We start from the raw sequence: 22673 nt of genomic DNA on the forward strand, positions 1-22673 counted from the left end.
TTTATTTTAAAATAACATCTGTTGGGGTTGTAACATGTCAGGACTTTTTCCAGCTTTGTGCTTAGCTTTAAAGAGGCGTGATTGAAGTTGGGTGTCTATCCTGTATGGCTGATAGTCAAGATAAAGCGTGTCTGGAGACTTTGGTGTAAAATATAGCCCCTGTGACAAATTTCTGTAAACATGATATTTTTTTTTTTTTTTTAAACAGGAGCTACAGAGCATTTCTCGACAGGGGGTGTATGGATGGCCAGGGGCGTGGCTTCAGGAGGTATCAAACCAAAAGTGACCTTATTAAATATGAGAATATCATGTGACGTCCTCTGCTGAACATGCTAAAACATTACATGTGTGTATCCGTAGAACAGAGTCGCAGATAATGATTACAGACACGTTACGTCTAGCAGGTACTAGGAGACAGATATTAATATCTCTCAAAGTTAGGATTTAAATGTTCATATTTAGTCTCATTGTGCCCGCCATGAGTGCCTGAATGTATTGATGTGTCTCCCGTGTGTAAGTATTACAGAAGTGAAGCTATGAGTACATTTAGATATGGAAAATAAGTTTTAAACGTCATTTGGTGGGAGGTGTGTTCCTCTGTCGTAAAACTGTCAATCTCACAGCTGATTTACAACAGGGGCTGAGTTTAGGTGGTGTTCAATGGGAAACAAGTGTATTCAAGTCTGAGCAGAGATTATAATAATTAGATCTCACCAGAGGAATGCCTTGGACCAAGTACGTGAGACCTCATATTCTGAACCAGCGACCTCTCTGGGGAAAATCCATAGCATTTGGTAAAGTATAGGATTTTCTGTCTGTTTTACCCTTTTATTTTAAGAAGCTGTTCTGCATTTTATTGTAACTGAATGTTTTTTGTAATACCTTTTCCGTAACCTAAGCACTGTATTTTTATATATATTAAAACATTTAATAAGTAATGCTTTGGGCTCTGGATGAACTATTGCATGCTCTGGGGAGAGTATTAAAGTGTTCGGACACATTTGGCTACAACTGATTTTGGTGGGTTAAAGTGCATAGTTTTTTCTATAATAAACTGGCAAATATTCATTTTACATCTGATATTATTTGCATACCCCCAGGTCGGGGCAGTGGATAGATATGATTTGCAATTTAGTAGGGGTTAATATTAATTCGCTGGTTCCTTGTGGACGAGAAAAACGAGTTGGCTACAGTAGCTGTGTGTATTGACCCTGGTTGCATATCTAAGTCACGTGCTCACTTGTGTGCTCTTCGTGATGGTAGTATATTGGGATGGATTGAGAAGAGATAAGAACTCATTTGAGGGACCTTTGCGGAGGTGAAGAGTGAAACAGCTTGTGGGTTGTGTATTGATCTTTGATCCTGTAGAGGAGATTTTGTCCATTTGACGGACCTTTGCGGAGGTGAAAAGTGGGAGCGCTTGTCGGCGTGAGCATTAACCCTTGTCCCGTATGCAGGATGCGTGCTAGCTTGGCGACAGGGGTATATATATTCTATAAACTCAGATCGCCGACCCGTGCTGTCTGACACAGAAGTCCCATTGACTTCAGACCGCACGGATCGGCAATCTATGTGCGTATAGAATATACCCGAATGAGTCAGTGAGACAGGTTTATGTAGAACGCATGCAGCGCTTGAGGGGAGTCTGCAAGTGGCGGAGAGGGGCAGATGCTGACCTGATGTCGGAAGAGAGGGATACGCGACTCGTGGTGCTGGCCAAGGACGGTCTCTTCTTCAGGACCCGTTCTCTGCTCAGAGCGTTTCTCTCGCGCTCGTTCTCTCGTTCCTTCTCCCTCTTTTCTTTCTTTTTCTGGACATGATTAGAATACAATGTGGAAAAGTCAAGGGGCTGGGAGGGTTGAGCAATCCAACCATTCACCCAACATCCATTTTTAAAAAATATTTTTCAATAGGGTTGGAATCAGGATTTTTCTGAGCTGAACCATGCTATTACCAGCTCCGGGGACAGGGACCCCCCCTTGGTCCCCAGTTCCCAAGATATTTACTGATGAAGTTACTTCCTGGTTTTTACACAGAGGATGGGAAATTATAACAGATGTTGCAGCTGCCTATTGGCCTGACATTTGGCAGCCATTCTGTTTCCTCTTAGGGAGATGTAACTTCATTAATAAGTACATCTCAGTAATTGGGGGGGGAATCCAAAAACAGCAGTGTTTGGCTCTGGGAAACACCCTTTCCATCCTGTAATATATAAATATAAATATATATATATATATATATATATATATATATATATATATATATATATATATATATATATATATATATATATATATATATATATATATAGGCAGTTGGCACTCCAATAGGTGCTGGTAAGCCACAGGTGCACGTCCCATATACAGAATGTAGCTATACTTTACCGTTCCAAGGATTGGTAAACAAGAGACAGCACTCAATGTTGAAAATCAAAGTGTATTAGTGATAGCAAAAATACATCCAGAAACCCAACGTTTCGGTCCTACAGCAGTATGTATGTGCAGCTGTATGATCCTTTAACATTGAATGTTCTATGGTTGTGACTGGCTTGCATTCCGGCAACCACCAAACCTCAAACAGAAATTAGTCAGCAGAAAACGTCACAACGATTTTAAAGACATGGATAATGGCACAAAACCGTGCAGCAACAAACGCTGCAAACTCTGCAAACATATTTGCCAAGATCCCACAGCCAGTCACAACCATAGAACATTCAATGTTAAAGGATCATACTGCTGCACATCCAGGAATATAGTATATATGATTCAGTGCAACAAATGTGACCAAGGTTGCTACATTGGGGAAACCAGCCAAAAACTACAAGGAAGAATGAATATGCACAGACACTCTATACTCTTCACGAAGAAGGAAGATACTGCTCACCTGTGGGACATCACTTCTCACAACCAGATCATTCCATAAATGATCTAAAAATCAAAATCCTTAATGGAATGTTTAAAAGCACCCAAGAACGGAAAACATTTGAACTCAGAATGATAAGACTCTGACACCAAAACCAAAGGACTTCATGCGGACATGGGTTTTCTCACACCCTATCAAAATTGCTTGTAATTATCCTGCTTGCCTCTATTCTTATCCACACTTTCTCTCTCCCCCCCAGTATGCCTCCCCCTCCCCACCTTTCTTTGACACTGTCCCCTGGCTTCAAACACCTTATCTACAGTAAATATCTGCTGTTTTTTTTTCTTTTCCTCTCTCTACCCCGTTTTAGCCATTGAATCCTTTGTATATCAGTATTGCTTGACCTGAAGTTGAGCGGATAACTCTCGAAAGCTTGTCCTATGACATAAATTGTTAGTCCAATAAAAAAAAGGTATCACCTAATACTGAAGAAATCATTTATTCTGCACTATCGCAACTGGACTAACATGGCTATTTACTGACACACACACACACACACTGGCGCACACACACACTGGCGCACACACACACTGGCGCACACACACACTGGCGCACACACACACTGACACACACACACACACTGACACACACACACACACACACACACACACACACACACACTGACACACACACACACACACACACACACACACACACACACACACTGAGACACACACACACTGACACACACACACACACACTTTTCACCAGATTATCGCAGTATTTAGCAAAAAAATGCCAGCGTATTGGAGGTCACACGCCCTTTGCATTGCCTATTGACTTTTAATTATCCAACAAATGTTTTATAAAGTGTGCTGCTTTTGCAACATTTTTCCCTAAAAAATATCAGAAAATTTTACCCGACATAAAAATCGCCCACGTCTAACTGGGAGGCACACACACAAACGGGGGGAATCGAAGGGGCGGGCAGAGAGAGCAAGGAAAAAGAAAAGGAAGAGGTGGACACAGAAGCAGAGGAGAGAGTGAGAAATGGGTGCAGAAAGGGGAAAGGCAGAGCAAGAAAGGAGAGAGGCAGAGAGTGAGAAAGGAGAGAGGCAGAGAGGGACACAGTAGTGAGAAAGGAGAGAGGCAGAGGGGAAGAGAGGGACACGGAAGGAGAGATTGAGAAAGGAAAGATAGGCAGAGAGGGACAGAGGAGAGCGTGAGAAAAGGTGTACAGAATAGGAGAAACGGGGAGAGAACGACAGAGAAGGGGACAGATAAAGAAGAGAATGGGAGTCAGAGAAACAGAAGGTATAAAGAGGGGCAGTGAGAAAATGAGAGAGAGGGGAACAGAGAGATCTAGGAGAAAGAAAGGGGCAGCTGTGAACAAAGAAAGTCAGAAATACAGAGATATGCGGAGAGCTAAGAAAGTGAGAAACAAATAAATGCAGACAGGAAGCAATGGGGGCAAGTGTGCAGGTAAGGCCGCGCTTTAGTGCCGGCGACGCGACGTCACCCGAACACAAATACATTGCCGCCGCGTGCGCTTATAGTGCGCGCAACGGCGACAAAGCGACGGAGCCAAAACTGGAAGCCGGCAAAATTTTATTTTTCAAGGGCTGTCGCGTCACGTGAGGGCCCTTGAACAAATCAAATTGCTGGAATCCCGCCGCCCGGCGAAACATAAGTACCTCTACCGTTACTTATTCCCAAACATGCAGCGCACAGAGGAAACCATGAAGTATATTACTTGGGACGATTTCGCTGGATTATTTTATTAGATATGCAAGTATTTCTCTGATATATTAAACACTTCCAATTACTAACTGACAAAAGAACAAATCACATTACAGGTTTTCTGAATTGGAGTGCAGCCATTTTTGGGCAAAAATCCTCATTGAAATTAATATGGATTTTGACGCCCAAAAAAAAGGCTGCTTTCGGTACACATAGAATGACTCCTGTGAGACCACAGGGTGTTGTGGTTTCATTCTCACCGGGGAAGAGTCGCTGCTCTTCCTGGTGGTGACGTCAGGGCTGCTGCCCGTGGTCCTGCGACGCTCCGAGCACCGGTGTCTGTGGGTATTGAAGGGGGTGAGAGGACTGGCAGAGGCAGAACGAGGGCAAACCAGAGAACCTGGGGAAGGATGGAAGAGGAGAGCGTGAGCGAAAGAGACAGAGGCCGCATAATAGAAAGAGGGGGAGAGAGAGAAGATTAGAGCAAGAGAGACATTCAAAGTTGCAAAAAGCATTTTTTATTTTATTCACATTTCAATTTAATATTCATATGCGATGAAAAGTCAAGCAAAATCCCACAAAGTTCACAACTTTGCCTCTCTTAGAAACGTGAGAATTGAGCGAGTTTGTATGCAAACAGCCATGTTTCTGGTCATTTTTAAGCTATTGGCCTTGTGTGAATGGTGCCACTTTGGTAACTTTTTCTTGGACTGGGAGTATCCAGTATTGGCCAAATTATCCATTTTATGCAAACATGTCATATACAGAACACATTCAATCTCAAGGCGTCGCAGGGACTTTTGGCAGAGGTGAAACAAAATAATTATACTCATACCCAAAATATAAATATATCTATCTATATAAAAGCCTAAGGATGTCTACAACTCATTATGTAATGTGCCAGATATATAGCCTACCAGGTACAACAACTAGTGGCGGACTTGCCACACAGATATTTCAGAATGTTTGTGTGTGTCATATATAGATATAGACAGAGAGAGAGACAGCAAGGAGACGAGGAGTTTACTGGGGCCCACCCAGTGTTGTCATGGGATCATGACATCACAGAGTTTATAAGGGGAGGGAAAAGTTTGAGGAGGTTAGGTTCCAGGAGGATGAGGAGAGGAGCCTGAGGGAGAGTAGAGAAGTAACGTATATAAAGTAATAGCACCAACCAGGCTCCCCTGTTTATTATGTTGTAGATAGGGACTCTTTAAGTAAGGATCCCCAGAAGGAATGAACCGGATTACAGGAAAGGGAATACAGCACGCCACAGACTGCCTCAGGAAAGAGGGATCACGGGTTGTCTGTGGATCAGCTCTAACCGCAGATCTGCACTAATATTGTACGCAAGTAGCCGTTCTCAAACAGGCCGAAGGTATCAAGTCACATGAGAAAGACCCGCCAGGACTCCCGTAGGGGCCTAGTGAAATTGGATTAATGCCGGTGATATGCCAAAGCAACAGGAGGGGCCGGGTATCACATCTATGTAGAACAACTAAGTAAATGTACCTCCAAGTGTTAAGAGTGGGCACTAATGGAAAAACCATATTCATGTATGTCTGATACAAATACAGTGCAATGTTGTCAAAATGTGTATGACCTGTCCCCGTGCTTCGGGACATGAACGAATGACAGTTGTACTACAAAAGTTCCTGTCGCCCATTATTATACAACCTGGCTACCTCATCGCCCAGCCACAGGAGTCAAGGTAACCAATGCGACGTAGCCTCACAACACATCAATGTAATCTCCATAGAAACCGGGCAGGGAGGGTTACATACTGCACATAATACATTATTGATTCATGCATATAACTGTAATAGTCAAGCTGGGTTTCTTGCTGGTCACTGGAAACCCATTGTTTCTACAATACTAGTACTATAGTTGCCTCTCCCACTCTATCCCCCTCACTTTTCTTCTTCTCCCAGTTTTGCCCGTCTCTTACTCAGATCTCGGCTATTGCCCGGGAGTGTGGCTGCACTACGGCTCCGTGCGAGGAATGAGAGTGTAGGAGTCATCAACCGATCCACAATACTGCTCTCCCAGGGGCTGAGCTGCCTGCTGCGGTCTGGAGGGAAGGGGAGAGAGAAAGAGATGGGGGAGTGGGGGGAGAGAGAAAGAGATGGGGGAGTGGGGGGAGAGCAAAGGAGAGTGAAAAAAGGGGGAGAGGGAGAGCAAGAGGGACAGATGAGAAAGAAAGCAGATTAGTTTTCAATAATTTAATAATGATTGCCTCATACGATCTTTATACATCAAACTTTAAGACTATATACTGTACCCACAACTGGCCAGATTATCCATGAGATTAAGTGTTAATGCATATACAGAATATTATAAACTAGCTGATATACCCGGCGTTGCCCGTGATGTAATTTTCCCCCTCCCCCTTTCCCCCCTCTCTCTCCCCCCTCCTCTCTCCCCTTCACCTCTCCCTTCACCATTCACAGAAATCCTGTCCCCCACCCTGCACATGCATCCCCTCCCTTCACAGCTCCGGTGCTGGGTTCCCCCCCCCCCGTTCATAACTCCATTCCCCCCCTTCACAGCTGCGGTCCCCCGCCGGTCACAGCTCTGCTCCCCCCTTTCACATCTCCGATTTCTCCCCCCCCCCTCCACAGCTCTGTTCCCCCCGTTAACAACTCCGTGTGTCCCCCCTCCCTTCACAGTGGGGTATTTCCCCTCTGCGGTTGTATATAATATATGTATCTCTGCTCTGTGTGTATAAGATATGTATCTCCCCTCTCTCTGTGTGTATATAAGATATGTATCTTCCCTCTCTGTGTATATAAGATCTGTATCTCCCCTCTCTATGAGTTTATATAATATATGTATCTCCCCTCTCTCTGTGTGTATATATTATATACATCTCCCATCTCTCTGTGTGTATATAATGACGTCACCCTGCCTTGCACTCAGAGACCGCGAGAGCCAATGACAGCCAAGGCCCGCCCCACAGTCAGTCAATGGGAGAGCTTGACAGCCAATGAGAGCGCACACAAACCCACAGACAAACAGATTTTGGGTTTTATATTATAGATAATATTATATTATTGACATAATAGCCATTGGACCAGGTTACACATCATGGATTCTGACTCACATCTGGATATACACAAAGCATCAGTCAATAAAAGCTATATTCATTTTGCCTTTAATCTATATAATTTATAGACAATGAAGTTTGCATATCAAAAAGGCCCAAAGCCTGCAGTAGAGAGTGTCTACATTGTAACTCCTGCTGTTATTCGCTCTTCCTCCACTCCATGAGCCAGCACCGATTGTTTTTTCATGCTGACTACAAAAGGGACTTCTTAGTTAAGCTGTTTTATTCTGGATACCTCCAATACATTTTTTGAAGTCTAGTGATGTCACCAAGAGGAAAGAATTTAGCCATTTAGGTATGTGGCTATAAATAAAAAAAATTAAAAAAAAAAAAAAACATTTTTAGCCTTGAAATGCACATTTAAAAAAGGAAAAGAAAAAAAAACCAGGGAAAACAGTCCCGTGTTGTACAGTATGAGGAATAAATCTTCAACAAAAACACGCAGGTTGAACTCTTTCAAATGTAGATTCAACCGGTTTTAAAATGATGTATATACTATAAAAATACCCTTTAGCAGACATTTATTGAGATCCCATGAACAAGCCAACTGGGGTTTGGAAAGTCATTCATAACACTTGGATGAGATGCAATAAAATTAATTCCTCTGTCCTCTGGCTACTGCCTCCTCTAGGTGAGCTCAAACCTTTTCTGTTTCTCTGTTTTGCTAGAACACCAACAGAGGGGATGGACAATCACTTCTAAGTGATTAGAAATTAATCTTATCGCACTGCAACCCCACTGATTTCTGACAAGACAATAAGGAAATCCAAGCCGTTGTATTTTGAAAAGCTCCTTTAAACATAAAAGCAAATTTTCCTGGACAATGCAAACATTGGAAGTGGGCGCTTTAAAGTCGCCATTACATTAGCCCCAAATAGCCCGGTCTGCAGCCGCAAACCTCTACGGAGGTAGCAAATTTATGCATTTCCGTGCTATGCACTGCAGGCTTTCAGCACGAAAGGGGTTAAAAAGAAACATTTACCATGTCATGTTTGATTGCGAGCTCCTGGGGACAGAGCAGGTGGTCTGCATGAGAAGGTTCTGCAGTGAGTATGTAAAAGTGTGCAGCATAAAGAACGGGCCAATAACTCCCCTTCCTTTCCCTCCTCCTCGGCTAGAAATATTTGGGAAGCCGGAGCTGGTTACTGAGAAACAGAAACATAACAGCCCAAAGTCCTCTACGTCAGCAGCTGCTCAGGAATCTGGTAGAGGTGCCAGCCCACATAGTCAGTCAGAAAACAAAACCGGAACAGTCTAACTGTGCTTATAAGCAAGGCTCTGGCTACTTACATTTTTCCTTTTGTTTTATTAGTTACAAGTTGAATTACTAGGGGCCTCTAAGTATGGAAGTCTTTGTCAACTAAGCGTTTTCTTTACCCTTATCCCGGCCTTGTTCTCATCAGAGAACCAATAAAGATGTGGGGAGGGGGCTCCGACTGTACAAGCACTCACTGATCACATAGTGATGGCACATAAAAAGGGGGCAGCTAGAGGAAATCAACCCCCAACCCCCCCCCCCACGTATACGTGTCAGATTTGCGTACAAAAAATATAATTTACCAAAATGAGACCCCATAAACATACCGACAATAAGACCAAAGGAAGCAAATCCCCATCTCAGCTCACCATATTTACCAATGGACTTTTTAAAATTATGTAAACGAGTTGTAGATGTCAGATTTGGGTGAAAAAAGGTAGCAATCACCCAGATGTTATCCCTTAAGCATGCCACCGCCATTTGTACAGTACACTTTGGTCCTAGGAGGGCCTGACTGTTTAAAGTACCCGGGTAATCCATAGTACTTACTTCTACTGGGAGAATTCCATAAGGTTGCAGACGATTTAGACAACCTCTTGTTGATTATAGAATCAACATGTCTGGGAAGGTTTACTGCAGACACAGAACATCGGTTTGCACCTGGGATAAACAGATACACTGCATCATGGAACATGCTACTTTACTGGCTTTAAACCCAACACCTGTCCTTCCTGTGCCCACTGGATTTTTTTGTAGGGAGTAAAACGGTGCAAAACATCCTAAAAATCAATGAAATAATCATTTATATCCCAAGTAGAAAATAAAGTATCGATCTGCTCCCAGTCAGTATTTTACATCCAATACCCGATACGGCGATGGCGTGAGCGCCCCCTCGGAGTAAACACGTGATTGCGGCGTCACACGTGAAGGGGAGTCCTCTTCAGTTCCTCTGCTGACTAGATCGCGTTCAACGCTCCACAGGAGCACAGAACGGGATCTCTCCATGAAACTGAACAGAAAGCTCATAACGTAGCCAGTATATCATGGAGGTCCTAGTGTCAGACAGACCCCATAAAGGTGGTGGCTACGTCAGGATACCTCCAAAGGGTTAAAACAAAAACAGGCATTAAAAAAATAAAAAGTATAAAAACAAATCCAGTATTGTACAGTAGGGGGAAGAAATCTTTAAAACCAACATGCAAGGGGATCTCCAACTATAACCCCTTCACCGCTACAAATCCGTTAACGCATCAGGTTTATCTCTGCTGGAGAAAAACAAAGCAGAGTGTGCCCATGCTGGCCCTCATACTCACCACCTTTCTGTCCGGGAGAGTTCTGATGTAGAGCTCCTGCCCATGACCATCTCTGCTGCCGGATCTCTGCCCAAGTCTTCTTGGTGTTCCTGGTCACCACAGCCTCATAGCGCTCCTGGGGGATATTACCATTACTAAGAAGAAGAATCCAGTACTATCTTGTATCTGAACGCTAAAGAAATATGGTACACTGCCACGTTGGTATAAACGGCCTTTAATTTATCTCTTTATTCTGATCTTCACTGTAAAATCCTTCAGTTTTCAACTTCGTTAGAAGAAAAATAAAAAGTTTTTTGCGCGACTCTGTTGGGATTTTTATTGAAATTGAATCCTTTTCTCAAATAAAACAACTCTAGCGCGCAAAGATAGACTTTCCTACAGTGTTACAATTATGTTAGATACGATTCATTAGATTGTCCAGAGTCCTGCAGCCCTGAAGACTTTAAGGCCTTTTCAAATGTCATTTTTGATTAAATATATACAAAAATAGTCCTCTTTGGTGCTGGAATCCTGGTACCTGATGGCTTTTTCTCTCCGATTAATCTTTTGAAAAGAATATAACAACAAAACCATGTGCTTCAATACATTGTACAATACTGAATTCTTGTAATTACCTTTAATGTGAAATTCCCACACAATATAATGACCTGGCTAGATCCTCACAGTATGTGAACCTTCGGATACCTTACACAGGTGAATATAGGGTATATCTGAAGAAGTGTGTTGTAATCTTCAGTAGCCCTTATATCCTTTTGGAGATTGATGCTTTTTAAACAGTGGGAAAACACCCTGGTGGTGGTAAAAGATATACATTTTGATAGAAGAACTTAACTTGTAGCCAATTAATATCTTCAGCACGAATCACACTGAATGAAGAGATCATAGCTCGTGTTCCACATCTTATCTTATTATACTATATTAGTGAAAGCACTGTATGCCTGTCTGGATGTCCGGTGTCCCTAGGGGAAATCTCATTGGTCCCTTGGGCCGGCCTCCCCCGCACACCTCTCATTGGCCTGAGGCGGAGTGACGGGCCAAAACACACACACACACACACGGTAGGGGGGGGCGGTGCGCAAACTGTGGGGGGGCCCACGATTATGTAGGGGGGGCGCGAGCAGCTTGCAGGGAAACCTGGGGGCGGCCAGAGCTGTGCACGGGCGCTCCGTGCTGCTGCTTCTATGTCTGTGTCTTGCAGAGGTGGCGGGGCCAGAAGATCCGTGCTGCTGCTTCTATGTGTCTGTGTCTTGCAGAGGGGGCGGGGCCAGAAGCTCCGTGCTGCTGCTTCTATGTCTGTGTCTTGCAGAGGGGGCGGGGCTTCTCTCTGCACACAGACAAGCCCTCCTTCTCTTCCTGTCTGCTTCCCGTTTTCAGCAGCATGGGGGGTTGGGGGATCGGAGCATGTCGCCCCCCAGGTGAAATTATGGACTGATTAAGTGTGTGTGTGTGTTGGTGGTGGTGGTGGTGGTGGGGGGGAGTGATTGAGTGTGTGTGTGTGGGGGGATTGAGTGTGTGTGTGGGGGGTGGGGGGGATTGAGTGTGTGTGTGTGTGTGTGGGGGGGGGGGGGAAGTGTGTGTGTGTGTGTGGGAAGTGTGTGTGTGTGTGTGGGAAGTGTGTGTGTGGGGGGGGGGGATTGTGTGTGTGTGTGTGTGGGGGGGGGGATTGTGTGTGTGTGTGTGTGGGGTGGGATTTAGTGTGGGGATTGTGTGATTGTGTGTGGGGGGGGGGGATTGTGTGATTGTGTGTGGGGGGGGGGGAGATTGTGTGTGGGGGGGAGATTGTGTGTGGGGGGGGAGATTGTGTGTGGGGGGGGAGATTGTGTGTGGGGGGGGATTGTGTATGTGTGTGTGTGGGGGGGGATTGTGTGTGTGTGGGGGGGGGGGATTGAGTCCCCCCCTCCCTCCCTGCCCTTTGCCCCCCCCCTTCCACTCCATGCCCCCTGCCCTTCCACGCCCGGGCAACGCCGGGAATATCAGCTAGTGAAAAATATAATGGATAAAAATAGTGCAATAATGTTTGAAAAATGCTTTACTAAAAAAAAAAAACTTGATAAAACAATTGGAATCACACGCACGCATTCCCTCTTAAAATTGCGCAGTGTGACCGTTCAGGCCGTCACAGCCCCTTTATTGCCATTCTTCGTGGAGGGTTGATATCTCAGGTAAACAGAAATCTTGTCCGTCTTGCCTTTGAGGTTTCCTTGCGTCCGCGTGGATCTCAATGCGACGTCAGCGTTCTACACGGAACTCCCCCAGTGTAAGGAAGCCTTCTAGGAGAAAGATACCTCCTGTATATAGCAATTGACAGGACGAGCACTTCTCTCCACGATCCCCTCTCTTCTCTGCTTATAGGGTCCTTGATAAAGGACCTATCCGTCCGAAACGCGTAGGAGGTTGTTTGTTACCCCCCTGGGGTGATGTTTGTTATCAGATATGTTCTGAAATAAATGGATTTTATTTTTTCACCACCTGACTCCCTGGCAGTGCGCCTTTTGCCTCTTTGTTCTACGTGTATCTGGATTACCTCCATGGCTGGCACGCCACAGTGGACCCCTAGAGACAGCAGAAGTGGGTAAGGATTATATATCTTTATGTTTGACCATTATAGTTGAGTACTCTAACTTGGACTGTCTAAACTACCATGAGGATATTATTCTACATGTTGTTATGAGTGACTCACAGGCCATTTCATTTTAAACCCACACTGCTATATTGGGGTCCATGAAGATTGTTATTTGATGATCTAGTTGTCACAAGATTGGAGCACCCCTTGACTCTTTTACTGAGATCAGTTCTGGTCAACACTGCACATGCGTTGCTCTGTCCTATGCGTTTGTCAAACTGCTGTTTGCTTGATTGTGGAGAGAAGTGCTCGTCCTGTCGATTGCCATATACAGGAGGTATCTTTTAACTAGAAGGCTTCCTTACACTGGGAGAGTTCCGTGTAGAACGCTGACGTCACATTGAGACGAATGTGGAAGCGGAAGACACACGCGGATGCAAGGAAACCTCCATGGCAAGATTACAGTTTACCCAAGACATCAACCCTCCATGAAGAACGGCAATAAAAGGGCTGTGACGGCCTGAACAGTCAAACTGAGCGATTTGAAGAGGGAATTTGTGCATGTGATTCCAATTGTTATCAAGTTTTTTAGTAAAGCATTTTTCAAACATTATTGCACTATGTTTGTTATCCATTTTATTTTTCATGTGGAACACGAGCTATGATCTCTTCCTTCAGTGTGATTCATGCTGAAGATATTAATTAGCTACAAGTCAAGTTCTTCTATCAAAATGTATATCTTTTACCACTCCAGGGTATTTTTTTCCACTGTTTAATAAGCATCAATCACCAAAAGGATATAAGGTCTACTGAAGATTATAACACACTTCTCCAGATATACCCTATATATTCACCTGTGTAAGGTATCCGAAGGTTCACATACTGTGAGGATCTAGCCAGGTATTATCTTGTGTGGTAATTTCATATTAAATGTGATTACAAGAATTCAGTATTGTACAATGTATTGAAGCACATGGTTTTGTTGTCATATTCTTTCCAACATATTCATCGGAGAGAGAAAAAAAAAACATCGAGCACCAGGATTCCAGCGCCACAGGGGACTATTTTTGTGTATAATGAATACTTTTCTTGACACATTGATGACCAAAGTGAACTATCGGCATTAAGAGGTTTGTTAAACGTGAGGTGATATTCGTATTTTTAAATTATTATTTCTTTTACCGTTCAGGTTTCCTTGCTAACCAAATGCTTTGCCGTTAAAAAAAAAAAAAAAAAGGAAATAGTCTTAAAAGAAATAATTATACTTGAGCAATAAAATCAGTGGGACAGATTCCAAATCAATAAGATCAACAGAAAATCAGTGAGAGTTGACATTTCTGCATCAATAGACAAAGACACAGGTTCCAAAAACTTTCCAAAGCTTTTTTTACCATAGAAATGTTAAAAGAATAGCATATTATTTTACAATACTTATTATTTAGCACATTCCAATGGAAGTCTAGGAGCACCAACCCTCTGAATATGATCTACTTACAGCACAGCTTCACCCCCCCCCCCCCCCCCCCCCCCCTTTGAATCTGGCACTCGAAACGAATGCTGGGCTAACACAGGGAATCGTGTTATTTTCCCTATTAATGTTTTGGGTCTTTTTTATAGCTCCCAAGACAAGATGGGCCTAAAGAGGCCTATAACCCGCCAATAGTCTCACATTCCCTCATTCCCCAAGGTTAAATCTTGCCAACTTCTCATTCCCTTTATTGCTCAATCCAAAATATCCCTCGGCTGGTAATTTTTCTCTTTGGGGGGGGGGGGGGGGGTGGAAAGGGAATTACCAGACTTTATCATCTGTTAAAATAAAATCATATTTAAATTATTTTGTTGATATTCAAGATGAATACGGTTTTCTAAATTCTTTAGATTTCTACAATTAAATCCTCTTTTCATCTGTTAACTGACCTGGCAACAAACTAGGCTATTTTACTCCGAGTGGCTCTGTGAAAGATAATTATACAGAAAGACTATGGTGTCTCCTTTTATACTACATCTTGACACATCTCAAACCAGACTCGTCTTAACCGTTGGTGGGCAACAGGCAGCCCTCAGAGGCCTCCCCTACCCCAACTTCTGGCAGCCCCCTCTCCCTTTGATCTTAGTACAAAGGGAGCGGAGACGTTGCTGGCGTGGATCATAGCTCCTCCCCACTCTCTCAACTGATAAATACTGTACTGCCCGCTCCTTTCCTGTGCTAATCACTTGTTCCCTGTGTAAGGGAGGGGCGGGACAGTATTCACGAGCACGCCAGCATTAAGCAGCTTAGTGGGGAGAAGGTTCGACCCACGGCTGCAACAGCCCTTCTGCCTGTTCGTCCTTTCCCCCACTCCCCAAATATATAATGTTGCCCGCCACTGCTCTAAACGATCCTACAGTACATGCTGAATTGGGAGAATGAATTAAAAAAAAATCTAACCTCAGTGGACGGACGATCTACCTCCATTAGAACGGCTAAATTGCTTACAGTATATGTACAACCATTAAAAACAACAGCTAAAAGTCCTCATCCGGTGGTATACGGTCCCTGTCAGATTACATGAGATGTTTGAAACTCATGTTGGAGACATTTTGGTGGCCCTAGCAATATGCTCCATAGATGATTGGCATGTCCAGTTATCGCTACAATCTTGTCTCACGTTCTCTCTATTATACATAGGACAATGTTATAAGCGTTGATGTTGTGACATGAAGCTGTTTCTCTCCTCAACAAAAATATTCCTGGCATTCATAACAACTCCGATACATTCATTTTACATATCTTGATTGTCAGTAGATGCTCTATTGCAGTGGTTCCCAACCTCTTTTACATTGTGAAAATATTTGTTCCACAAGCCTGTAATTAATAAATCTTATTACCTACTCATCAGATTATTGCTAGCAAATCCAGGGCAGTATAGTGTCCTGAGCCCGTAGGGGGGCTGTGTGCTTAGTAAGGTCCCAAACAACACTTAAGTGTATACAGGCAATATGGGAGGTATACCTCTCAATCACCGCAGGAGATTCCAAAGGCACGCCCCACAATGCTTGGCAGCAGCTAATGCATGTGTAACACCCCCCACCCTTAGGATTACTATGTCCTTAAAGGGCAACTGTGGGGGCTCACAGAAAAATGCCCTTTACCCCTCAGATGGTACGGGGTGCCTTAGAAGAGAGTAACCCTCACCCAGTTCTACCTTGTGACCGTGATATCACAAGAGGGTATAGAGAGAGTGGGGGAGAAGGTTCTAATGGTTAGGTCCCTGGAGTAGTTCTGTGTAGAGGGTGTTCACTGTGTATTGTGTATATAGATTAGTATGTAGATTATCCTATAATAGGGCAGGGATCCCCCTTTCTTGTTTTGGAGATGGTGACAGTGTCCTTCCCAGATAGTGTCCATAGAGATGGCTATTCCCTACTCTCCTATTGTATATGGAGGAAGCCTATGCCTAGCCAGGGCTCTGCAAACCGTGACCTCGAGGCGCAAGACGACCAGCCCAATTGAAGATTCTTTTGCCAACTCTCACCCAGAAGGCCACATGGTGACTGACATTCAGTACCCGAGAGAGGGATACTGAGGACAGCACGAGAGGAGATGTGACAAGGCTCAGAAAGGGCCCCCAAGGGACAGAGTGCCACATACACAGTAAAGAAAATGGATTAGTTAGGCAACACTGTTTGTATGAATAAAGTTGCTGATGCCCATCACCACCTTTTCAATGTCCAGCCTGCATGGATCCAGCACCCTAACAAAGATGGAACACAGCCATGTAAATAGACACAATGTAAACTCCTTAGGAGCCGGGCAAGGAGGGTTACACAAGGCGGGGCACGACTTTGGTTATTGACAACTGTACCACCCCCACTGATGTGCAGTTTGGGACATCACTAAGCACATGGTTCCTCCACAGAAATGCACTATGCTGTAAAACTGCAAATAAATTAAAATGTCCCTGTCCCTGGATCACTCTAGTCCTCGTCGGGACCGATACTGCTCTTCAAAGGATCCAAAGATGACAGGCGCACTCCACTCCTTTTCAAAATGGTGGTAGGTGCTCTAACCGGAAAGCGAGAGTCCCCGCAGAAATCACTCCATAGACTTGAATAAAGACAGGATCCTGTGGCACTCAAACTTTTTGACCACAGACAAAAAGACATTTAAAGTCTTTGTAATGATGCAAACATAATGCACAACGTTTCGAGGAAATCCCTTCGTCAGGTAAAACACGTACGTGACAAAGGGATTTCCCCGAAATGTTGTGCTTTATCTCTGCATCATTACAAAGACTTTAAAAGGCTATTTGACTCGTCAAAATGTTTGATTGCCACAGGATCCTGTCCTTGACTGATACGGCTCTCCTCCTGCGCTCTCCATCCTCACCTTGTTCTTCTCCTGTTTCAACCTCTGCCGTTCCTCCAGCAGGGTCCGCTTCCTCTCCGCTTTCAGGCGCTGCTCCTCCAGTTTCTTCCTGCGGTCCTGCAACTGCTTCTCCCGCAACTGTTTTGCCTTCTCTTCTTTCTCCAGCCACACAGTTTTCTTGGCAGCTAAAGGGTAACAAGGTGAAAAAAGACACCAAATGGTTCATTTAAAATTAAAAATAAAAGCACAACTTCATGAAATCGTCTTCCTAAGAAAAATGTAATCTCAAATCAAGGAAACATGTGTCTGTTTTTTTTGTTTAAATAGAGTGTGAATTGCATGTACATGTCAATCAAAAGATAATTCCACCCTTGCCTTGCATGGAAAATTGAGTCAAGAGGGCAAACTACTTAGCTCCTACTTGACTTGTTCTTCACCAGATTATGGTTCGGGGATTGTTAATGGAAAAAGTTAAGAGATGGGGTGCTAAATCTGCCTGGTGAACAACCTTTTACATGTGAAGAGACCCGTGAGGATTGGAAAGCTCTGTATACATGAAGAAGAGACCTGTGAGGTTTGGAAAGCTCTATATACATGAAGAGGCCTGTGAGGCTCGAAAAACTCTGTACACTATTTTCTAATCTAGGAAGAACTTGTGTTGGTCCATTAAAAGGGTATAAATCACGTGGCTCAGGCAACATTGATGCAGATGGTCGCATAGAAGCCGAGCACCCAAATATTGATCCCTCAGAGCCACAAAAATCACAGAAATCTCCCCAAAACAGTTAAAGACTTAGGCTGAGTCCATAGTGGGTGCATACGGGTACGCGACCGTGCTAGTGGCTTCACACCTGCCTCTAGCTTCAGCGATTTGTGCACTCTAATTGGGCGTGTCGTGGGCATGGCCGGGACGTCTCGGGACCCGGTTTGCCCTCATTGGGCAAACCACTCTCGCACATCGCAAGCGCCAGCACTTCTGGTCGCACGCTCTCAGGACAGCCTCATAGAGGCACATCATTTTGATAGCGCCGCGAGCAGCAGATAACCATGGACGCGGCCTTATGCTGGATGGAGATGCCTTCTTCTAAATATTAAAACAAAAACAAAAAACACGACCCAACAGGGAGTTCAAGATTACTTTAAGAAGAGCTGATGCAGCCTACTGAATCCGAGAAGCCATTACCATGTGCTCAAAACTCTGAATCAGAGTCAGAGCAAGAAACCTTCTCCCAAACCTCAACAAAAAAAAGTTAATAGATCTTTTTAGTAATATTAAAAACCTCTTTAGGGCAGAACTACAAACATTAAGGCTGCGGCCAGGCAGGGAACGTGCTGGCGCTTGTGCGTGGTGACGTCACGAGCTCTGTTGGGCCGGGCGATTTATGGCCAGCTACAGATGCAACGGCCGTTATTCGAACATTTCACAGAGCTGTTTTCATGTGCTCTGCTGTATTCCACGCGGCCAATCACACCAGGCACATGTGTTTATCGTGGTTGCTTTGTTTGAATTTCATGGATTCTGTTTCTTTGGGTGCAATTCTTCGCGTATCCGTGGCAGAAATGATTGAATTATAATGTGTACAGTACTGTGCTATTGTGTCAATCTCAGGTGTTTAAAAACCAGAACACCAAAATGCCATTTTCTGCACTTGCATCTTAAGGCGGTACGGTTGGAAGAAATCACGCGCCATTACATGGGTATTCAACGCGTGAAACGTTGGAATAACAGCCGCTGCATCTGTAGTTGCTTGTGCAGGGAAAGGGGCCATGACGTAACCGAGCTGGTTCGCCCTCATTGGGCGAACCGCTCACGTGACGCGCCAGCTGGCGGCATAGTCAATTTTTTTTAATTATTATACCAAACTATATGATGGGGGGGGGGGGGGGACAGCCCATCATAAAAACTCAGATTATTATCTGAATCTACCTCAAAGCAGCAAACTTACCGAAACGACAAAAATGGAGTGAAACCCTTAAAATCGCCGGATAAAATACTATCCACTATATAAAAAAAAAATGTTAGCCCTCCAAGGCTGCCGGCCCAGACGGGTTTTCCAATTTAGATTACAAAATATGTTCCCCCTTCTTATCCCCGAATCTTCAACAAGTATCCAACTCTTACATGTCAGGATCTAATATTTCCCCAAACATGCTCCAAGCTAATATCTCATTGAGATACAAAGAGGGTAAAGATCCAACCAACTGCATACATTATCACCCAATATCTTTAATTAATGTAGACCTAAAAATATTTACCAAAATCCAAACAACCAGACTAAATGAATATCCCCCTCGGCTGGTTTTCCCGGATCAGGTCAGTTTGTCTCGGGTAGACAGGCCGCTGACAATACAAGACGGGCGATCAATCTTATAGAAATAGCAAAAAAATCCCAACACCCCGCCATGCTCGTAGCGCTAGACGCAGAGAAGGCTTTTGATCGTCTAGACTGGAACTTTATTTTATCAACCCTCCGGGAGTTTGGGTTTCACAGAAAGTTCCTCAGAGCTATTGAAGCGTTCTATTCTAATCCCACAGCTAAAATCTGGTGCATGGGATTCCCTTCCCAGCCCATCCTAATAAAGGGAGGAACACGTCAGGGATGCCCACTGTCCCCCCTGCTCTTCGCCCTGTCCCTGGAAACGTTAGCTGTTCACATGAAACAATCCCGATATTTAAAAGATATTCAGACGACAAATCAAGTGCATGTAACAAATAATGTCACATTTGTTGTGTGATTTTTGTAGGGGGTGTTTGTCACTCACACTTTGGTGTGTTATTATTGTATTGTCGGTTTGTGTTTTGTTTGTTCGTTCTTTTGTAGCAGTATACATTATGATTTTCTTGTGTGTTTAATCCCGCATGTCTGAGACACTTCTCTGTGGATCCATCAAGCCGATCAGGTGTGCAGATTGGATTTCCTAACAAAGTTCCCAATACCATCTATCATCACATTTGGACATGTATTGGACATTTTTTGAGGCTCCGGTTCGTATTTGTTACATGCTATTGTGTTCTGATCTTGTTCGGTCAGTTTGACATCAGGCAGGAGTTTTCCTTACACTTTATTTTATGTAATCACTTGAGGTCACATCACTTATTGTTTTATAGTGAAAGCGCTTTCAGCATCTCCTTTTTTTGTTGTGTAGACTACAAATCAAGAATATAAAATATCGTTCTTGGCAGACGACATACTTCTCTTTCTGGACTACTGACCTCTTTACCTAATCTATATAAAGGAATTAGATATTTTATTAAACCCATTGGGCTTCAAAGTTAATAAAAAGAAAATCAGAAGCCCTAAACCAATGTCCACGATGAAGCAAACAAATTTCCCTACATTTTTACTTTAGATGGCAACACCGCACAATCAAATATCTAGGTATATATCTGACTAATACGTACGAATCCTTATACAAATATAACTTCACCCCTTTACTAAAAATTCTAAAAAATGACTAACGAAATTGGAACAAACATTACTTATCCTGGATAGGCAGGATCCACTCAATTAAAATGAGCCCATTACCCAGACTCCTATATCTCTATCAGACCCTACCAATCCCGGTGGTCCCTGCTGAGGAACTAAAGGACCTCCAAAGTCACATTAAAATGTATTTGGGCAGATAAATAAAAAACATTGTGCCTACCATAAATAAGGTAGGACTGGCCCTACCCAGTCTAATCAACTACTACTGATCAGCACAGATCAGTCAGCTAATCTCATTGCGCAAACCTCAAAGACGAAAAGGTGGGTCGAAATAGAATCATCTGCAACAGCTCCTACACCCATACACATGCTAATTTGATTCCCATAATCCAAAAAGTTACCACATAATACCTTCCACCCCACGACACAACATTCTCTAAAGATATGGAAACAATCCAAACATAAATGTAATCTAATAAACGAAAACTCCCAAATGACACCACTATTTGAGAACCCAGACTTTGTCCTGGGAAAATCAAGAACCTTCACGGCAAACTAGTAATATAACCAGAATCAGGGACATGGTAGAAAATCTGTCTTTTGAGACCCTCAGAAATTACACCGGATTGCCGGGAGGAGAGATCTTCAGATACCTGCATCTTAAAGGTTTTATAAAAAAAAAAAAAACACTTTGATAATCTCCCTCCCCTCCCTCTCACATATTTTGAAGAACAATGCATAAATCCCAATTATCAAAAAGGCCTGTTATCAATCCTGTATAAAGCTTTCACTCTTCGATTCACAAGCACTCCCAAAATATACAAAACAGTGGGAAACAGACTTAAACACATCTATAGAGCCAGAGGACTGGACAGAAATATCTGAAGCAGTAAACAAAAGCTCAATATGCACCTCTATACAGGAGACCACCTGAGGTGATGCTCAGATGCCACTTTGGAAAAAAATACAAACTAATCTAAAGAATCTTAGATATCTCAATTCCCATGGATCCATGGTTAACCTTACTGAACAATACCTCTAAATGACAAATACAAGTACCCAAAGATTAATCTCATATATAACAGCAGCAACGAAGTGTGCTTTGGCATCACTATGGTTTAAACACGACCTCCCCACAATTACGCAAATTGAGGAAATAATATGGCATATGTTTTCCATGGAAAAAGTCTTGAGCTACTTAAGTGACTCTAGCATAAAATTCCTAAACATATGGGAACCATGGATCTACTACTTGAGTGTACCGGGCCTAAACAGGGAATCAGCCGTCCTATAACTTCCCTCTGGGCACCCTATCTGGTATTGGACATTTGGGGTCATCTTGAGACGTGCTCTCGAATGAAGGAGAGCCTAAATGTCACATACTTCAAAATGAGGCAATTAATTATGAAATTGCTGATGATTTAAGGTTGGGATGTTGCGTTACGATTAGTAAATAGTAATAAGAAAGGGAAACAAAGCAATAAATTAAAACAAATACTTGTCACATGTACTGTACAATATATTGTTACGACAGCTGTCTACATACATGCATCCCCCCCTCCTTTTTCCTTTCTGTATCCCCCCCCCCCTCCATTTAATAAAAATTAAGTATATAAAAAGAAATTAAATAAAAGGTATCATTCACAACCTGCAACGATCATCAAGGAACAAATACAGATACTAGCACTATAAGCTGAAACCAAAGTGAGGAAAATGTGAAAGTATTACATCTGACGTAGCTGCAAAATGGAGCAACAACTCAAAAGAAACTGGTTCTGCGATGATTAACCTCCACATCTGCATCACTAACAACCTCTCCTTTCCATAAAAAGTGTGGCTGTGGTGCCTTCCCCACTGGTACCTGGCAGGGTGACATTGGGAACTGCAGATACACAGAGGGCACAGACCAACTAAAATCTCTGCAGTGAGTTAGGATCAATGTTTATGCCAGAGATAAGACATTATAAAGAATCTGATCGATATCTGTGATCCGGAACTTTCACAAGGCTTGGACGGATGCCACAGGAGGTGGGGTTCTCCTTCTCCCACTTACCA

At 43.4% G+C, this 22673-nt stretch overlaps 1 protein-coding gene across 2 annotated transcripts in view; it reads right to left on the reverse strand.

The window, feature by feature from the left end:
* The window catches only part of MAP7D1 (MAP7 domain containing 1), a 217119-nt gene that overhangs the window by 157180 nt on the left and 37266 nt on the right, over positions 1-22673 (reverse strand). Inside the window, exons 4-9 of one of the 2 annotated variants that reach the window (XM_075604547.1) lie at positions 17212-17375; positions 10280-10394; positions 9516-9626; positions 6551-6673; positions 4863-5002; positions 1677-1810 (exon numbers count right to left, since the gene is read on the reverse strand). In XM_075604547.1, coding sequence (XP_075460662.1) covers positions 1677-1810; positions 4863-5002; positions 6551-6673; positions 9516-9626; positions 10280-10394; positions 17212-17375 — 787 coding nt within the window. The remainder of the gene's footprint in view (positions 1-1676; positions 1811-4862; positions 5003-6550; positions 6674-9515; positions 9627-10279; positions 10395-17211; positions 17376-22673) is intronic. The other variant, XM_075604548.1, reaches the window with a different exon arrangement.

The sequence above is a fragment of the Ascaphus truei genome, chromosome 6, assembly GCF_040206685.1.
Source record: "Ascaphus truei isolate aAscTru1 chromosome 6, aAscTru1.hap1, whole genome shotgun sequence".
In the NCBI taxonomy this organism is placed as follows: Eukaryota; Metazoa; Chordata; class Amphibia; order Anura; family Ascaphidae; genus Ascaphus; species Ascaphus truei.